Raw genomic sequence first — 18,030 nt, forward strand, 5'->3', positions numbered from 1 at the left:
CTGGCCATGGTGATGGTGGGATGTGTTCAGGTGTCATGTTTTCTGAAACTGGAAACTTTGTTCTCTGATGTTTCCACACCAACATCGAAAGAAGAAGGAGAAATCCATAATGTAAGATAGGATAAGTATATAAATGTACAATTTAATGTAAAATTTTCAATTATATGGCTTGATGTTCCAGTCTCATAGGTAAGTAGAATGTCTTGAGTTATATGTTAAATATACAGGGAGGTACATTCATTGCACACTTGCATCCAAGTTTCATGAATCTTTGGAAGAACAATTATGTTATTTATTTATTTATTTAAATTTATCAGAGGTAAATATACACTTATTATCTCATGTGCATCAAACTTCATATATCCTACACAGTCTGCTGCAAAGATATGAATGAAATTTGATATTAAAATTTTTACACTAACATGCTAATCATATGAAAATAAATAATCACTCTTGGCAACTTTTGTGTTTGGACAGCAAATGATCATCAGTGTTTCCTGGTTTTATTGGATGGTGATCTGGGGCAGCACATGTCCGCTGTAGCTCATGTTTGTTGTTAAACAACTAATAAGGATTGGGGGTAGTCTGTCGTTCAGACCCTGAAACAAATATATCCAATACAGCCCGTGCAATATAGAATTTTGGCAAGTCTAGATTACTGCAGTATCAGTTAATCTGAAAATGAAGAAAGTCTCTGGGCTCCTTTTTGTTATACTTTATAACTATAATTTACAACTGTTTTTCTTCTGTAACATATGTTCATTTCAGAAATTAAATGTTAGTCTGGATTGGGTGCAGTGTTTGAACTAAAACAATTTGCCAGGCTGCCGTTAAGACTCGCAGACTTTAGAAGCTGCAGGCCCTGACTAAACTCTTCAGGCCCTGATTTAAAAAACTGTAGCTATTGTGACAAATAAACAAAACCTGAATTTACTGCAGGCCATAAGTACCGATACAAATTTGAAACTGGGCCTAACACAAGATTTACCTGCCACGGGCCTACGGGCAGGCACTTATTTCTAACACTGATTGGGTAGTAAAGATGTGTCACCTGGCTGATTGGGTGTCAGGTATGATGGCATGGATCGTTGCTCATGCTCAATTTTTTCATAAACCAAGTGAAGATTCCAGGGTAGAATAGGTCTTCAGCAACCCATGCTTGCCGTAAAGGGTGACTGTGCGTGTCGTAAAAGGCGACTAACCGAATCGGGTGATCAGGCTCGCTGACTTGGTTGATGCATGTCATTGATCGCAATTGCGTGGAATATTGCTGAGTGCGGCGTTAAACAACAAACCAACCAACAACCAACGATTACTTAAAGGACATAGTGGTGGAGTATGAGTGATATGTATGAATCAAATTAGTGTGATCAAGGCTTCCATGTACTGGTGGTTTGTCATGTATAATTGCGCCATGTTGGTGTTCGAAATTTTGCATGAACATTATGAGTTCCAGAACTTCCTTGTTGAGGTCCTAGTGTGAAAAAAACAAAAATTAAGGGACCCTATATTCTAGGGCTGGGACGGGTAACTCGGGTACTCGGGTCGGGTGGGTCCTGAGTAGGACCCGGGTACCTACATGACTACCTGGACCCGTGGTTAGTCAGGTGACATACTGTTTAATCATGTTAATGACATTAACAATGAAACCCAATGGCTACACTACAAGTATAGCTAATGTTCACATTTCTTTCTCACTATGCAGGCATTCGTTCTGGCCTGATATGTTCAACTAAGGATAAAGCGTCTATCAACTGCAGATTATACATGATCAGATTGTTTTATACATGTATCTAAATAGTTTTTGATAGGGCTGCGGTAAAACAATTCCCATTTGGACATTTTGTACCCAACTCTTGAGACCTATAGCGGGCAGCCGGGTAGGGCCGGGTAATAGGGTGGCGGGTACCCGAGTAGTAAATCTGGACTCGTCCCAGCCCTACTATATTCCAATACCATTATATCAAACGTCATGCACCCTGGGACCTCCCTTAGTTTGGAAGACCTAGAACATTATAACTTGGCTTATAGCATGTACAGTATGGATGATATGGAGATAGAGTCACGCACGGAAGCTCATCACTTCCTGCTGCAGCTGCTGCAACACAGTTGCAGACGAGGGATGAATACAAGCATGGAGTCTTTACTCTCATTTATTGCAATCGACATTTACACGTGTCATTCACACCAAAGTGAATTAAGAGATACCATTGTCATATATATTAGGATTAGCATCTGATTAACCCAGTGATGGAATAAATTGAAAATGTATACCATCATTGTCAAGACTTCACAGACTTGTGCAGACGATGTTCCTCTATCCTGATGAATGCATGGCAACTATATGGTGTAGTGCCATTTTAACCAATGAATCAAATTACAACCTCCTCTCATCAAGAGGGATTAAAATCGGCAATGTTTCTAAATTCATAACCTTTATGACATGGATCACAGCCTTGCAACCATTGGCTCTACACATTGCCTCAATGTCAGGCAATGGTAGGATTCACAAAAGGTTGCTGTACGGAGTAGGGTTCATATGATTATGCACTGCCTAAATTCATTAGTTGTCATACAGTAGATCCACACACTGTTTCATTCTGGTACCACAAATGGCTTATAATTTACCAGGCCATGTACAGGTAAAATTAAACCTTACAACTAATGGCCAGGAATTTACCAGTCAAATAGGCCATGTACAGGTAAAATTTAACCTTACAACTAATGGCCAGGAATTTACCAGTCAAATAGGCCATGTACAGGTAAAATTAAACCTTACAACTAATGGCCAGGAATTTACCGGTCAAATAGGCCATGTACAGGTAAAATTTAACCTTATTGGTTCAAAACATTCAATTACCAGTATTTTTAAGTGCTGCCGGTCCAGTGAACTAGTTAATGTATAACTGAACATATGCACTGGTACATAGTGGCTATATTTATTCATTGGTTATGGAGAAACATGGTGTACACAAGCCTGTGAGATATACCATGTATACTGATGATAGTATTACAACAAAGGTATGTATGTGATCCAGTACACTGTTGCACAAGTGGTTTGGTTATCACGGTTACGGTTGAAATAAATATTGCATGAAATGTAGGAAAATATATGCATGATTTCTAGTGATTATACGTGTCTGTCATTTCCTGATGTTGTTTCATATGCATTGATTTTTAACACTCAGAATGGTAATAACGACTTGTGTTTCATTTTCATTATTGTTTTTAACATGTTAAAATGTCATTTCCAAATAATGGTATTTTCATCTTACATTATTACAATGAATGATTAGCATGTGGTGACACTGAGGACAGTGGATTAACATCGGGGTAGAAACTAACGTTGCATTGGGATAGCACTATGAATCATTACCTCACCTCACCTCACCTCACCTCACCTCACCTCACCTCACCTCACCTCACCTCATAACCCCTTTTTTACTTGTGTATTTATCAAGTTTATGATCACAATCAAACCTTCCCCTAATATCTTCATCATGTTCATTGCTCAGAGACTTTGGACTTCTTTAAGCATGTACATTTTCATGGAACTTGAGTCTGAGATATCAGTGCTAGTTTCTACCCCTACGTTTGCTACTGACAGTCATCAGAAGGAGGCCCAATGCTGTGTTGGGAGCATGATTCACCATAAACATGTTCATAATCTCTATTATTACAGAAATTGTTCTTGAAATATGACAAAGACAAGGATGGAGAAATTGACTTCTCTGAGTTTGTCAACTATGTTCGGGAGCATGAACAACATCTCAAACTCTACTTCAAAAAGATTGACACAAACGAAGATGGTGAGATATTTGAAGCAACACAGATTTGTGAAACATTTCCCCGTTGTCATTGAGTGAGCGAGCGAGTGAGCGAGTTTGGTTTTATGCGGCTTTTAGCAATATTCCAGCAATTTCACAGCTGGGAACGCTAGAAATGGGCTTCACACATGTCGGGAACCGAACCTGGGTCTTCAGCGTGACAGGCGTACAATGTGTGAAGCCCATTTCTGGTGTCCCCCGCCATGATATTGCTGGAATATTGCTTAAAGTGGCGTAAAGCCATACCTACTCACTCACTCACTCACTATGAGAAACTATTTGTAGACTGATGTTTTCTTGTATAATCATGATAATACACATGTACCCTTGTACCTTATTTGAATTGTATGCTGTATCAATATTCCAAGACGTACAATGTGACATACTCCTATTGAAATACAGAAACCGAAATTGATTATCCAATGGCATGTTTTGTAATAGTTCTTTGGAAAAAGTTCTTTGACAGCCCCTTTGATTACTTCCTCTGCTTCTTTATGTAAGGGGCCGGTCGGGTAGCCCAGGGGTTAAAGCGTTCGCTCGTCACGCCGAAGGCCCGGGTTCGATTCCCCACATGGGTACAATATGTTGAGCCCATTTCTGGTGTCCCCCGCCGTGATATTGCTGGAATTTTGCTAAAAGCAGGGTAAAAACATACTTACTTGCTCTTTATGTAAGTGCAATAATCTTGAGTGTTAAACGCGTTTGGTCCCTTTGAGTTCGTTATAACCATTGTCTACTGTATGTGTAAATTAGGAAGGGTTGGTTCTTAAGATTTTCCCCACTGCTTGTATCAACACAAGTTGATTAGGGATCAGTTTGTCTAGCAGATTTATTATGATATATGATCCCATATCATACTGAGTTAATAATTACAACAAAAAAAGGTTTCTATTTGATGAGGTGATGTTTACAATAAAATAAAATAGTTGAGGGATTTCAAAGCCAAAGAACATTTCAAAATGCAAATATTTTATTGTAATGAAATTTTAAGGGCCTAACATATACATTGATAAGTACAAAAGTAATGTGAAATTACTTCTGCAATATTGTATTTGCAACATAACTTTTAAGCTCAATCTAGCAATGGATCAGGTTTGTGTAAAGAGTTGGTTAAGAGTGAGTGAGTGAGTATGGTTTTACGCTGCTTTTAGCAATATTCCAGCAATATCACGGCGGGGGACACCAGAAATGGGCTTCACACATTGTACCCATGTCGGGATTCGAACCCGGGTCTTCGGCGTGACGAGCGAACGCTTTAACCACTAGGCTACCCGACCGCCCCGAGTTGGTTAAGAGTTGAATCTGTTGAGAAATACCACTGTAATACAATCAATAAAATCTGTAATTGTATTGACTTTTATTTTAAATACTAGTATATGTCACTGTAGTAATAGGACATCATGTTGTAAGGTTGCTGTGCTACAACATCACAGGTGGTGCGTTTGCCTTGCGTTCATGTTCTCATTAACAACAGAGTTGGGTATTTCAATGGTTGTATGTCACTGATATGATGGAGTTAGCTTAGTAATGAAAATGTGTTCCCAATTAAAACATAGTCTGAAATGATAATATATATATATATATATGTGAGGACTAGGTTTGAACACTTTGGTAAATTGATTATGTCAATGAACCAGTGAGTGGTGAGATTTTTTCCCCAAGTAAGCAATATCTCCTTATACGGGAGATAGTATAGGATAATAAGGTGTTATGTTCTTGCAGAATTTCTTGGCTCAGTTTCATCAGCTAGAAATGGCTCTGATATTTTTAGGAGATAAAACCCATGTGTTTTCAATTTAGAGGCTTCAAACATAGATTTGGCATGTTTGGCAACTGTAAATTTCATTTAACCGAATGCAAATAAAAACATTACTGGTTTTGAATACTTTGTTGTTAATAGGAATGTTTGCTCTCTCACAAGCTGTTTTTAATTGGGGCAGATTGCTTCGAACAAGTATATATATCGTTCCTCACTGTTAATGTCTTTCTCTGTTCTTGTATTGTGCAGGTACAATTGATGTTTCTGAGATTCGGGAATCATTCCGCAAACTTGGCGTTCACATTGACACGGCTGAAGCTGAGAAACTGCTCATGAGGTATGTTCAGACACTTAGTGTGCCTCATAATGTCAATCACTGGCTTGTCTGGTCCAGACTCGATTATTTACAAGTCTACATCATGTAGCTGTAATATTTCTGAGCGCAGTGGTAATTAACAACCGAAAGTTAGTATTATACCTCCATAACTTCCAGAATGGACAAAGATGGAACTCTGAAAATTGACTGGAATGAGTGGCGGGAGTTTCTGCTGCTGACTCCTGGCCAGAGCCTCAAGGACATCCTGCACTACTGGAGGCATTCATCGGTGGGTACACACTCATAGCGGCAGTGCCGAGTGCAGTCTTGTCACCATAAGTGCTGTATTATTATTTGTATCAGGGTATGTGTGGTGGCATGAGTCTTGAAGGTGCCGCAGTTCGCTGTGCACAGTTGCTTCCCTTGGGCATGACATACACCTATGATCATGGGTTCGAATGCCGGTTCGCTCAGATTATGTTTTTAGGTTTGTCAGCGCCATACCCCTATTCAGGTGCTACGTAGTGGTAAACGTCAGACCTGCATCACTTTGGGCTTTCTTCCCACATTAACCTGGTATGCCGTGATATAACTGGAATATTGTTCAAAGCTGCATTGAATCCAACTCACTCACTCACTCACTTTCCAAGGTATATATTTCATCACATATAAATAACTAGACAACAGGGACCCGTTCCACAAAGTGGTCTTAGCACTTTCAGTCGCAAGCCTATGTTAAAGTATGGGTCTTGCGATCATCTTAGCGCTAAGATGGCTTTGTGGAATGGGGCCCTGAGATATTTGTTTGGCCCAAACTGGATCATCTATATTTATTATAGTTGATATCCTGGATAACATGATATATTTGCTTGGTCTTGGGTCACAATTCATAAACAGTTTGGTCATGTAACTCTACAGGATATTGCATCAGTCCAGTTATAGACGGCTGTGAATCTTTTGTAGAAATACTGATTGTTCTTCTATATATTTGTAAGTACTTTTTATTACAAATATGTCTGTCATAAAGCAATGCTTAATTTAAAATATCCCGTATTTCAAGCTGAGCCATTGAGTTATTAACTGGAATTTATGTTTGTGCCCAACGTTCACAGAATGAATCATTGTTTGAGAGAAAGTCAGTAGGAACTTTTGGAAACTTAAATGATAAATGGTGAATTAGGATTGAAAATAACCTGAAACTGTATGACTGCAGATTATCGACATTGGTGAGAACAGCTTGGTACCAGATGACTTCACGGAGAAGGAACTGCAGACTGGGATGTGGTGGCGCCACCTGGTGGCAGGAGGGGCCGCAGGGGCAGTGTCAAGGACAGCAACTGCTCCGCTAGATAGGTTAAAAATTCTACTGCAGGTGAGGCAACTGGTCTTCTCAGGTGGGTTGTTTTAGCGACCCTCTTAATTTTCAATACTTGGATTTGACCTACCAGATCCAAAAGCCTCAATCAGAATATGTAAAATGTTTTTATTTGCCCATCTGCTTTATCATCGATGGATAAGAAAAATATGAAAATAAAAATTGTGCAAATGCCAACGGGATTTTATGAGAAGTCTCTTGATTCTAGAAACACCTGGTAAAGGTAACAAAAACTCTTACATAAGTATACTACTCAAAGGAGATCAATGAACACTTGATTCTTTCATTTGACTATAGTTAGTCTGTCATGGCATGCTTGCCGTAAAAGGCGACTATGCTTGTCGTAGGAGGCGATTAACGGGATTGGGTTGTCAGACTCGCTGACTTGGTTGATGCATGTCATCGTATCCCAATTGGGTGGATCGATGCTCATGATGTCAATCACTGAATTGTCTCGTCCATACTCGATTATTTACAGACGGTTGTCATATTGGAAATTCCAGCCTAGTTCGGCAAGGGTGGAAACTGGACTTTTACAGTCAGTTAACTCCCTTGCTTCAGGAAGATGTATTAAACAACAAACAAACAAAACATTGCCTAGGGATCTCTTGTATACGTCTCATCAACTTGGGCATTCGTATCGTGACATATTTGTGATGCTCCAAGTCTTCGTTGATGCATTACACCTATCACAGCAATGTGTTTGATCATCTCCAGGTTCACGGGTCCAGGAAGAACATCAGTATTAAGTCTGGCTTCCAGCACATGTTGAAGGAGGGGGGATATATGTCCATGTGGAGGGGCAACGGCATCAACGTCATCAAGATAGCACCTGAATCAGCACTCAAGTTCATGGCATATGAACAAGTAAGTCACCAGTTCCTTACTCAACATCATTAGGGCCTCCTGGTAGTAATGAGACGTTATCCCATGCATCGGTGGATCACAATTTTCTTACGTCCCAATACAAGTATTGATCAAAGTCACACAAAGTTAAAAAAAACTCATAAATGTCGGCTTTAGTGACTGCTACACTTGCAAATACTAATTAGAAGTGTAAATGTAAATATTTTCATCCATTGTGCCAGAGTTGACACTGGAACATACTTGCCTGTATTTCAAATTTTATCCACCAGCCCTAGTTCCTGGGGATTCAGGGAAAAATAGTTCCCTGGTATCTGATGCTTGTCACAGCTGACTTCAGACAATCGGGTGTTGTGACTTGACTGTTTCTGTGGCTTGTCACTGGTTTGTCTAGACTTCATGTCGATTATTTTTCAGAATGCCATGATAGAGCTGGAATATTGCTGACTGGCATTAAACAACATTCAGTTACCATGGTTACTCCCTGTTTAAACTCCTGAGGAAGATTGATGGTTCAAGTGATTTTCTTTCAGGGCCATAATGGTCAATTTTATACAATTTTTGAACTTTGAGAATACACATACCAATTCTGTAATTTAGATTTGCTGCAATAAGTTAAGGCAGAATTTGATGAATTAATACTAGATATCACAAAATGAAAGGGATCTAATGAAGTATTATATTTTTACATTGGAGTGGATTACAATTAATAAGAAGCATCTTGTGGAAACATGTTTGGCGGTGGGGGGGAATATTTGAAATAAATTAAAAGATTGAAAAAATTCTGACGACCTGGATTAGGATGCTGTTGTGACTGTTGCTGTGTGAGCTGTTGCTTGAACAAGTTCTGACCTGTTCACTGTTAATTTATTCCTTTTAATAAGAACAATTTACATGCAAGGTAAACGACAGATGACAATTCAGCTAACTCCACAGTTGAAAGATGTTTTGAATCTCCATGATAATCTGTGTTGTGGTTTCCAGATCAAGACTTGGATCAAAGGAGATTCAAACCGAGATATTCATGTGTTTGAGAGACTTCTGTCCGGATCAGCTGCTGGGGCTATCTCACAAACCATCATCTACCCCATGGAGGTGAGACTTCTCACACACCTCTGCCTGGTTCTGTATGGGACTACAGAGTTCCAGATAAGCTGCGTATCTGCGTGAAATACGCATCAGAAATGCAGAAATACACAGTAAAATATAATCCAAGCGTATCAAGTACGCAACGAACATTACAGATACGCTACAAAAATAAAACTTGTGCGTATCATCAAAATATTGTGAAGTAACCCTGCGTTTTCGATTAGCAAATCAGCAACTTATTTTGAAATTATAAACGGGCATTCTGTCAACCTTGCCAACTCCACGATGACAGTTACATCATGATCATTTGCCATCACACTTTCTTGTGGAAGTATCGTGGTATTTTTGAGTCCTATAAAGCTCTCGAACCCACACGACACCAGTTTGCAGGGACTAGATGAATAGTGTTTTTAAATATTAAACTTAAAAACCCACATGTGTAAAAAGTAACAAGTGGGTAACAGAAATTTGAATACGCAGATAGAATTACTGATACCCAATGATTTTAAAATGCATGGGTAAAATACCCACAACACCAAAAGCTTATCTGGAGCTCTGGACTAGCTGAGTGGTTAAAGCATTGCTTCATCACACTGAAGACCTGGGTTTGATGTGCCACATGGATACCAGGAGTGTAATGATATAGTAGTACCGTATTCAACGTAATAAGCGACCGGGGCGCTCTCAAAATTAGAAAAAGGGGGCTCTTATTTTTATATAATGTTGGTGAGAGAAAAAACAGAGTTGAAAGATCATAAATGTCGTGGTCTATTCTGACAGCCTGAAATGATACCAAAGAAAAGTATGTGCGTATCATACATAACAGATATATTTTCCAGAATTTAATTGCCCTTATGATTAAGGGTGCATATAACACACTAGTGAGTATTATACACGAATAAATAAGTCTTGTTTACACTGATCAATCGGAAGGGATACCAATTGGGATTGTTCACTATCAAATATATTTGCAAATATCGCTGTGGGCACTTATTAGAGCGAGGCGCTTATTACGTCAAATACGGTATATCAAATTAGTGAACTGTTGTTTACCCTACAGTAGTATTATATCGATAGGAATTTTGAAATGCCAATAGTATCATTATGCAGATTCAAACCTGCCTGTGTGGTTGGTTCACAGGGATTACACCAACTTGAGATAAGAGTTACTTCCCTTTGGTTTGAGGAAGAAAATGTCTGGCTTTGACATTGTCCGCAATACTTGATTCATTTCCATTGCCATGATTACATTGATAAATACAAACATCAATACTTAAAGTTGATTCTATACTGTCTCAATAGTTTTGCAATTGTATGGGCTACTATTGCAATACAATCGGAATAGTGAAAATAGTTCCAATAGTCTGCCCTAATCATGCTAATGGATGCAATGTGTGAACCCCATTCTTGTTGTCCCCAGCCGGCAGGTGTATTGTCAAACACTTTAAAATATTTTGTTTAATTTGAAGTTGACAGCTTTTCAATTTGACGAGAGGTCGGTCACCTGAACGCGTAATTGACGTTCATAAGTGTATGAACGACACAATATGACGTTCATACGTTTTTCACGAGACCGTGTTGTTGAAATGACGTAAACACTGACGGACTACTTCCACATTCCTGGGGAAACCCTTGGGAATTTCCTAGCACGAATACGTACAGAAGCCTTTTTTCTGATCAGAAGAGATAAAAATGGGTAGCTAAGAAACCCTTATAGTGCATGCTGGTTTAAGGGTTCGTTGGAAAAGCTAGAAAATTTCATAAAGAATTTACTCATCATGATAAAAGAATATGATTAATACGTTCAACATTTTAAAAAGCACAGTATGTGTTATGGAGTGGCTTATGCAAAGTTCAGTAAGGCTGAAAAAAAAAAAGAATTGGTTCTGGGACAATAGCTTTTGAAAATATCGTGCGGACGGGCAGCTTTTTTTTGCCTTTTATTTTTGGTTGTGGCCTACAAACTAGTAAGAATCCAAATCGGTACATCGCTGTGTATAAGGCGAGTTTTTCATAACTAGAATTAGGAGGCTTTCAAATGGGGGTGGGGGTCGTCTTGTACACAGGGTTGAAGAGGGTTTTTTTATGGGTTTTTTTCTCCAACACAGACACATTACTGTGAGCACGTTATACCGGAAATACCATGTCGGTAAATGCATGCTGAAATACGCAATTAATCATGTAATTACACTGTCTGGTTGTAAAAAGAGTTCATAATATTTCTGGATTTATATGTGTAATCTATTTTATTAATTTTATTCAATATTGTGTCAATTCATTTCGGCGAAATGGTATGTGAAGTGATCGGAAGATCACACAACTCACCGTTATTTACAGCAACCACAGTCATATTACCACTATTGACGCCTTGAAACAAACTTTAGTGGATAGAGTATGGATATATATATCATATACCATTCATTGAATCGCTGAAAGTCATATTTGATGTAGTAATACTATTATATGTCAACATTAAGTTTTCGCAAACACGACCACGGGAGCATCAACAGTGATTGGTCAAATTCTTCCATATGAAAACATATCCGGCAATAGCGATCAGCTGAACCAAAGATCTACGCTTATGGTTATTAATTTATTTCACATGTATATAGTACATGGTAACATGATATTGGAATAAATTATTCTTGATAAAATTGTAGTTTCAGATACAATTCTTCCGCTCATTGTATCAAAATTCTTTAAAGTTATATTATTGGGTAATTTTTGACCGAATCACCAATAGATCCGAGAAACGTGTACAGCTGATTGCTGCTTAGTTTACGAGACGAGATAAGACAAACGATAATCTTAGTCTCTGCATATAAAACAATGCCAATCAGAACAGGAAATACAATTTAATCGGTAAATCATCATGTCTAGTGATGTTTTATCTCAAATTTCAAATTTGTATTGGCCAAGTTTAATTGTTATAATCTGTTCGTTTTCCTGCAGTAAAGCAGTGCACATGAAAAGGGAAGTAACTGCACGTTATATTGGATCGCATTATTTTTAAGTATTGTAGCATTTAAGTCCCCTTGGTCCCTAGTATGGTGATTTTAACCTTGTTGGCGATCTATAGCCCCATTTTTATATTGTGTCGTACCCCAATAATCAGATATTTTTAATGTTCTACAACTAGTTTTAAGTCAATCTGTGATATATAGCTAGTTATTATAACAGTTTTTATTAATATTGTATAACTTGTTCAAGTCACATAATGGCTGAAATATTGCCAACGTGACTTTAAATCTCTCTCACTCACTCACTCACTCACTCACTCACTCGCTCATTGATTATCTTCCTTGGTTTGTGTAGTTCTCCAAAGTAAGATCCATGTAAGATCATTTTAAGCTTTCCTGCCACATCAAGCTGACATGCCGTGATATAACTGAAAAACTGTTCAAAGCGGCGTTCAGCCAAGGTGTGAATGATCCATGTTAGTTTCATCGGAAGAGTTATTCCATGACTTGGTTCCTATGTACAGGTCCTGAAGACTCGCCTGGCCTTGCGGAAGACGGGACAGTACAATGGTGTGTTTGACTGTACCATGAAGATCTTCAAACATGAAGGCGCCAAGGCCTTCTACAAGGGGTACATCCCAAACTTGCTAGGAATCATACCATATGCTGGAATAGATCTTGCTATTTATGAGGTAAGAGTTATGAATATTCTATCCTTTAGTGCTTTGTTGGGGTGAATCGATATATCGGTGCACCTGTGCATTGTGAGTTTTCATGTGGTGATACGATACTTTTTTTCTGTATTGATACATGATGATATGCTTAATAAATTACTCACTATTTGTTTATTGACTCCTGGCTTTTTTGTCGGTCAGATATCTCAAAATGTGTTGTGATTAGTGTTTTAAGTTAAAGTAGCTTAAAATCGCCATGACGAACATGTGTCTACAGCTAGCTTTTCCTTTTGAAACTGCTCTGAAGTATTTATTGTCAGGAAGTTTCCATGCCATTTGACATAAATATGCGATAGGTATCGTATCGTGATACGTATCGTGACCTTGCTGTTTCACCTATAGTGCTTCAGAAATAAACACAATAGTGGTTGTGTACAGATTTTTAATGGCCCATGAAGATCCGGGTTAGAATAGGTTTTCAGCAACCCTTGCTTGCCGTAGGAGGCGACTATGCTTGTCGTAAAAGGCGACTAACGGGATCGGGCGGTCAGGCTTGCTGACTTGGTTGATGCATGTCATCAATCCCAATTGCGTGGATCGATGCCCATGATATTAATCACTGGATTGTCTGGTCCAGACTGAATTATTTACAGACCGCCATCATATAGCTGGAATATTGCTGAGTGCGACGTTAAACAACGAATAAACAAACAAACAAAACAGATTTTAAATCTAGCTGGTATATGAACCACCGACTTTCTTCTCTGAAGACCAAGGACTTGTTCACTATCAGTGGGGATTCCTATAAGCATGATAAGAATATAGTTCCCCAGCAATCTGCGATATGTTGAAAGGATGCTTCTCTCTGTTCTTAATATCAGCCTCACTTCCTTTGGACAAAATCGGGTCCACACTGTGCTCCTTTCCTGTGGGGGGCGGTCAGGTAGACCCGGCTTCAAATCCCAACATGGGTACAATGTGTGAAGCCCATTCTGGTGTCTCCAGTGTGATATTGCTGGAATATTGCTAAAGGCGGCGTCAAAACCATACTCACTCACTCCTTTCCTGTGGAACCCTCTACTGATTGAACTGTAGATTGTTTTTAAGGCCAAACTCAAGACATATATTTTTTAATAAGTACTTCCAAATATCACAACTGTTTGTGTGCGCTTTTAGCAACCACAAAGTGAATGGAGAACAGCGCCTTAGAAATAGACTTGTTATTGTTATGCTGTAGTCCGTCAATCATCATTTTGGCACCAGGGGCATGGGTGGTCCAGTCGTCTAAGGCGCCGTGATTTGCAGTGCAGAGTTGCATCCCTTGGGCACGCCAGAAACCTATGGTTGTGGGTTTGAATCCCGGTTCGCCCCGATTATGTTTCTAGGTTTGTCAGCACCATACCTGTGCTCGTGGGTTTCACTGAAGTGGTAGACGTCTAAGACCTGCATCACTTTGTGCTTTCCTCCCACATTAAGCTGACACGCTGCGATATAACTGTAATATTGTTAAAAGCGGCGTTAAACCCAACTCACTCATTGTTCTCGGAACACTGTTCAAGAAGTTTCCACTACCGTTCGAAAATGAGATGAGATAAGCAATAAGTATGAGTCAGGATAAGTATAAATGATACTTTTATTCTAAAAATATGTTATTTCCTCAATAAAGACCTAACAAACCTGACCGCCTCCGTGGTCTAGTGGTAGAGTGTCCGCCCAGAGAGCGGAAGGTCCGGGGTTCGATCCCCGGCCGTGTCATACCAAAAGACGTTAAAAGATGGTACTTGTTGTTACCCTGTCTGGCGCTCGGCATTAAGGGGCTAAAACAAGGACTGGTCGGCTCGGAGTCAGTATACTGTGTCTGAGTGGGGTATTCATGTTAAACTGCGGCATGGTATCTCAGTGTGCTAGCACTATAAATCGGCATCAGTCCGGACTAGTACAAGCAGCCACACAAACACACACACGTACATGCACGTCGCTATATAAGTGCAATAATCTTGGACACGACGTTACACCCCATTTCACCTCACCTCACCTAACAAATCTAATTATTTGAGTCAGGCAGATTTGTGTGAGATGACGGTGTCAACACACTGGGGTAAGTTTCCACAGACAGTGACTGATACTGTTTATATCTGCAGACACTGAAGAAGTCATACAGTGCAAGGAATAAGAACAAGGACCCAGGCATCTTTGTATTGCTGGCGTGTGGAACTACCAGCAGTACTTGTGGCCAGCTTGCCAGCTACCCCCTGGCTCTGGTTAGAACAAGACTACAGGCACAAGGTAACTGTTGCTCCATAGCATTTTCTGTGTTTTTAATCTCCATGTTCGGCTTCCGAGGCAGAGGTGGAAGAAACTAAAACAAAAGCAAAAAACACTTTGATGCAAAGCATGAAAACAGCAGCAAAAAATTATCATGTCTTTGTTAAAATGGTAAACAAATTTTCCCAAAATGTGGAATGAACACGAGTATGGTTTATGACAATAGGAACAATATTGGTTTCAATTCATTTCCAGTTTTACATCTTACTCCATGTTTTTGACTAGTATGCGATTATCTCCCTTACACACTAAATTTGATAAACACAGTCTTTCCACAGTAAAGATTTTCCTGGAGACAGATCCTCACCTTAATCCAACCTGACCTTAATCCAATCACACACCAAATAGCACCGCTTATTACTGCTGAGTAGAGTACTTCCGCTAAAACAATACATAGTGTTTTCCTAAGAACAACATATACTTTTTGAGTTTATTCTGTTAATTGGCATTAAGGAAGTTCACAGGAAATACAATAATTGAACCAACTCAAGTTAAATCTTTGGCCCCAGCACTGACAATTCACAGGATGTAATTAGTGCTTGAATGACATTGTTTATATATTTGTTACAAGTGGTGCTCAATAAACAATGATGTGGAATACATAGTTGTTTGTTTTTAGCGTATGTCTAAGTTGGTATTTCTGCTAACCAAATTGTGTTATTGTTGATATAAATGTGATGTTTATTAATGCGAGCAAAGACAACTCGCATTTATCGTATTTTATTCACACTCGCGTTAATTTCGCGATTTACAGTATAACTTGGATTATTTATATGACTTGCTATATTTAAAGTTGAGGTCGCTTTATGGCTGAAAAAATGCAGTTGCGAAGTTAAATTTTAACTCACTTATGAGTTCCATGCTTTTCTGGGGCGGTCGGGTAGCCTAGTGGTTAAAGCGTTAGCTCGACATGCCGAAGACCCGGGTTCGATTCCCGACATGGGTACAATGTGTGAAGCCCATTTCTGGTGTCCCCCGCCGTGATATTGCTGGAATATTGCTAAAAGCGGCGTAAAACCATACTCACTCACTCCATGCTTTTCTGTTGCAGCTAAGGCCGACGTGAAGGGCGGGATTCCAGATAATATGACAGGATTGTTTAGGACTATTATACGTGAGGAAGGTCCTCGCGGCCTGTATCGTGGCATCACGCCCAACTTCATGAAGGTGGCACCGGCCGTCAGCATCAGCTATGTTGTGTATGAACAAGTCCGCAAAGCTCTAGGTGTCTCCATGACATAGGATTTGACTCCGCATCTGCAACAGCACTCCAGGACGTCGTCAGTCCAGTGATTTCTATCTGCTCATAGTGTTGGACTTTTCATGTCCATAGTGTCAGACTCATTTTATCCATAGGAATTCAAATACACCTCCTACGCAACTCAGCATCTCTCTGTCTGCTTGCTACAAGGAGACATGAAGCAGTGTTCTCTCTCCACCCACCTTGCAGGTATTCCAATGTCATCCCAGTCAGGGTAAAACATTTGAGGTACGGCTTCAGGGATTTGTTTTTTTGGAAAATCATGTTTGTGTTTATGTGTAAGTCTATACTCTGCTGTCTTTCATTCAAATGCAGAGTATATCGAACTTTAACGTGTGTTCGTCTGTCTGTTGGTTTTGATGTCTCCTTTCGGTTGAACCGTTCTCCGTGTATGGATTTTTATTAATTCATACTTATCTATACTACTCAAAAGAAGTTTAGGACCACCCAGTTGTTATTACTATGGTTAACCTGTCATGGCATAAGAGATGAACTATTGTAATGTGAAAGAATCGGGTGGTCCTTAACTTCTTTTGAGTAGTTTAAATTATTACAATTGTCATATTGGAAAGAATATGAATGCTAAGTGAGTGAAAATTATTTTGCAGGATATGTGAACAATATAACAAGGATTAACAGTGCTTGTCTTACAGTTGTTGTACATTACTGCTGAGATGGAGAACTACATGCTCTGGTGTTCTGAACCCCTCAGATTTGAGGGGTTCATACTTCCTCCACTTGTTATTGTTAACTATATTGTTATGTTTGGAGAAGGAATCCTTATGACTGGATCTTAACCTACTGTGCACATGATATCTATCTGTGATCTGTTTCCTTGAGCGTGATCTCAATCTGTGAGAGGTGAGCTTGTTGTCCTCATTAACAAAACCATTGACATGATTTTTCTTACATAACTGATCGTCGAACACAATCATCATACTTAATTATCCACAATTCACACAGCCTTTGTCAACTTGACATAGGTTTATCTCATGAATTGTCTAAGTTGGAGGGAAATGTCATCGTTTTTTGTTGAGTTTGTAACACTTCAGCTCCAGTATCTGTTCCGGAGCATGTTTTTTTGGCTTTTGAAGAGCATCACCAGATATCATGCTGAGCACTAACTAAAGAATACAATTTATGAAATGATCATAATATTTCAGTTTGTAAATAAATATTTCTCTAATAAGGGAAACACTTTTATTTTCATAGGAATAGTGACTTGAAAATAAGGATGGTTTGGTGAACTTGGAAATAAAGAACATATTTGTTATAAAATGTGAGATTTATTGTTTTTCCTCCTAATTCGCTGTGCAAATTTTTACAAAAGGACAACTTCAATATGGTATTGTTTCTTCCACAGCAAGTATCTTCTTCCCATAACTGAATCATTACCGGTTCAGATGTGTCTTATTTTCCCCAAAAAGACACATTCTGTGAACTAGATTTGGATGTTTGTCATGAATGTGTGTGACACAAGAACAAATGTTGTTTTCATAAGTGATGTTTTGTGTCATCTGATCTTTAAAAGGATTTTCATGGATATTGTTCAATAATTGACTCTGTTGTAAAGATTGATG

At 39.0% G+C, this 18,030-nt stretch overlaps 1 protein-coding gene across 2 annotated transcripts in view; it reads left to right on the plus strand.

Annotated features, from left to right (window-relative positions):
* The window catches only part of LOC124121615 (calcium-binding mitochondrial carrier protein SCaMC-2-like), a 30,493-nt gene extending 12,765 nt beyond the window's left edge, over nucleotides 1–17,728 (plus strand). For both annotated transcript variants that reach the window (XM_046484646.2, XM_046484647.2), the window contains 9 exons: nucleotides 3,683–3,809; nucleotides 5,836–5,923; nucleotides 6,080–6,191; nucleotides 7,116–7,274; nucleotides 7,995–8,144; nucleotides 9,126–9,236; nucleotides 12,715–12,882; nucleotides 15,006–15,150; nucleotides 16,241–17,728. In XM_046484646.2, coding sequence (XP_046340602.1) covers nucleotides 3,683–3,809; nucleotides 5,836–5,923; nucleotides 6,080–6,191; nucleotides 7,116–7,274; nucleotides 7,995–8,144; nucleotides 9,126–9,236; nucleotides 12,715–12,882; nucleotides 15,006–15,150; nucleotides 16,241–16,431 — 1,251 coding nt within the window. In that variant the 3' untranslated portion in view covers nucleotides 16,432–17,728. The remainder of the gene's footprint in view (nucleotides 1–3,682; nucleotides 3,810–5,835; nucleotides 5,924–6,079; nucleotides 6,192–7,115; nucleotides 7,275–7,994; nucleotides 8,145–9,125; nucleotides 9,237–12,714; nucleotides 12,883–15,005; nucleotides 15,151–16,240) is intronic.
* The last annotated feature ends 302 nt before the right edge of the window (nucleotides 17,729–18,030 follow it).

This window comes from Haliotis rufescens, unplaced genomic scaffold, assembly GCF_023055435.1.
Source record: "Haliotis rufescens isolate VD_foot unplaced genomic scaffold, xgHalRufe1.0.p SCAF_8, whole genome shotgun sequence".
Classification (NCBI taxonomy): domain Eukaryota; kingdom Metazoa; phylum Mollusca; class Gastropoda; order Lepetellida; family Haliotidae; genus Haliotis; species Haliotis rufescens.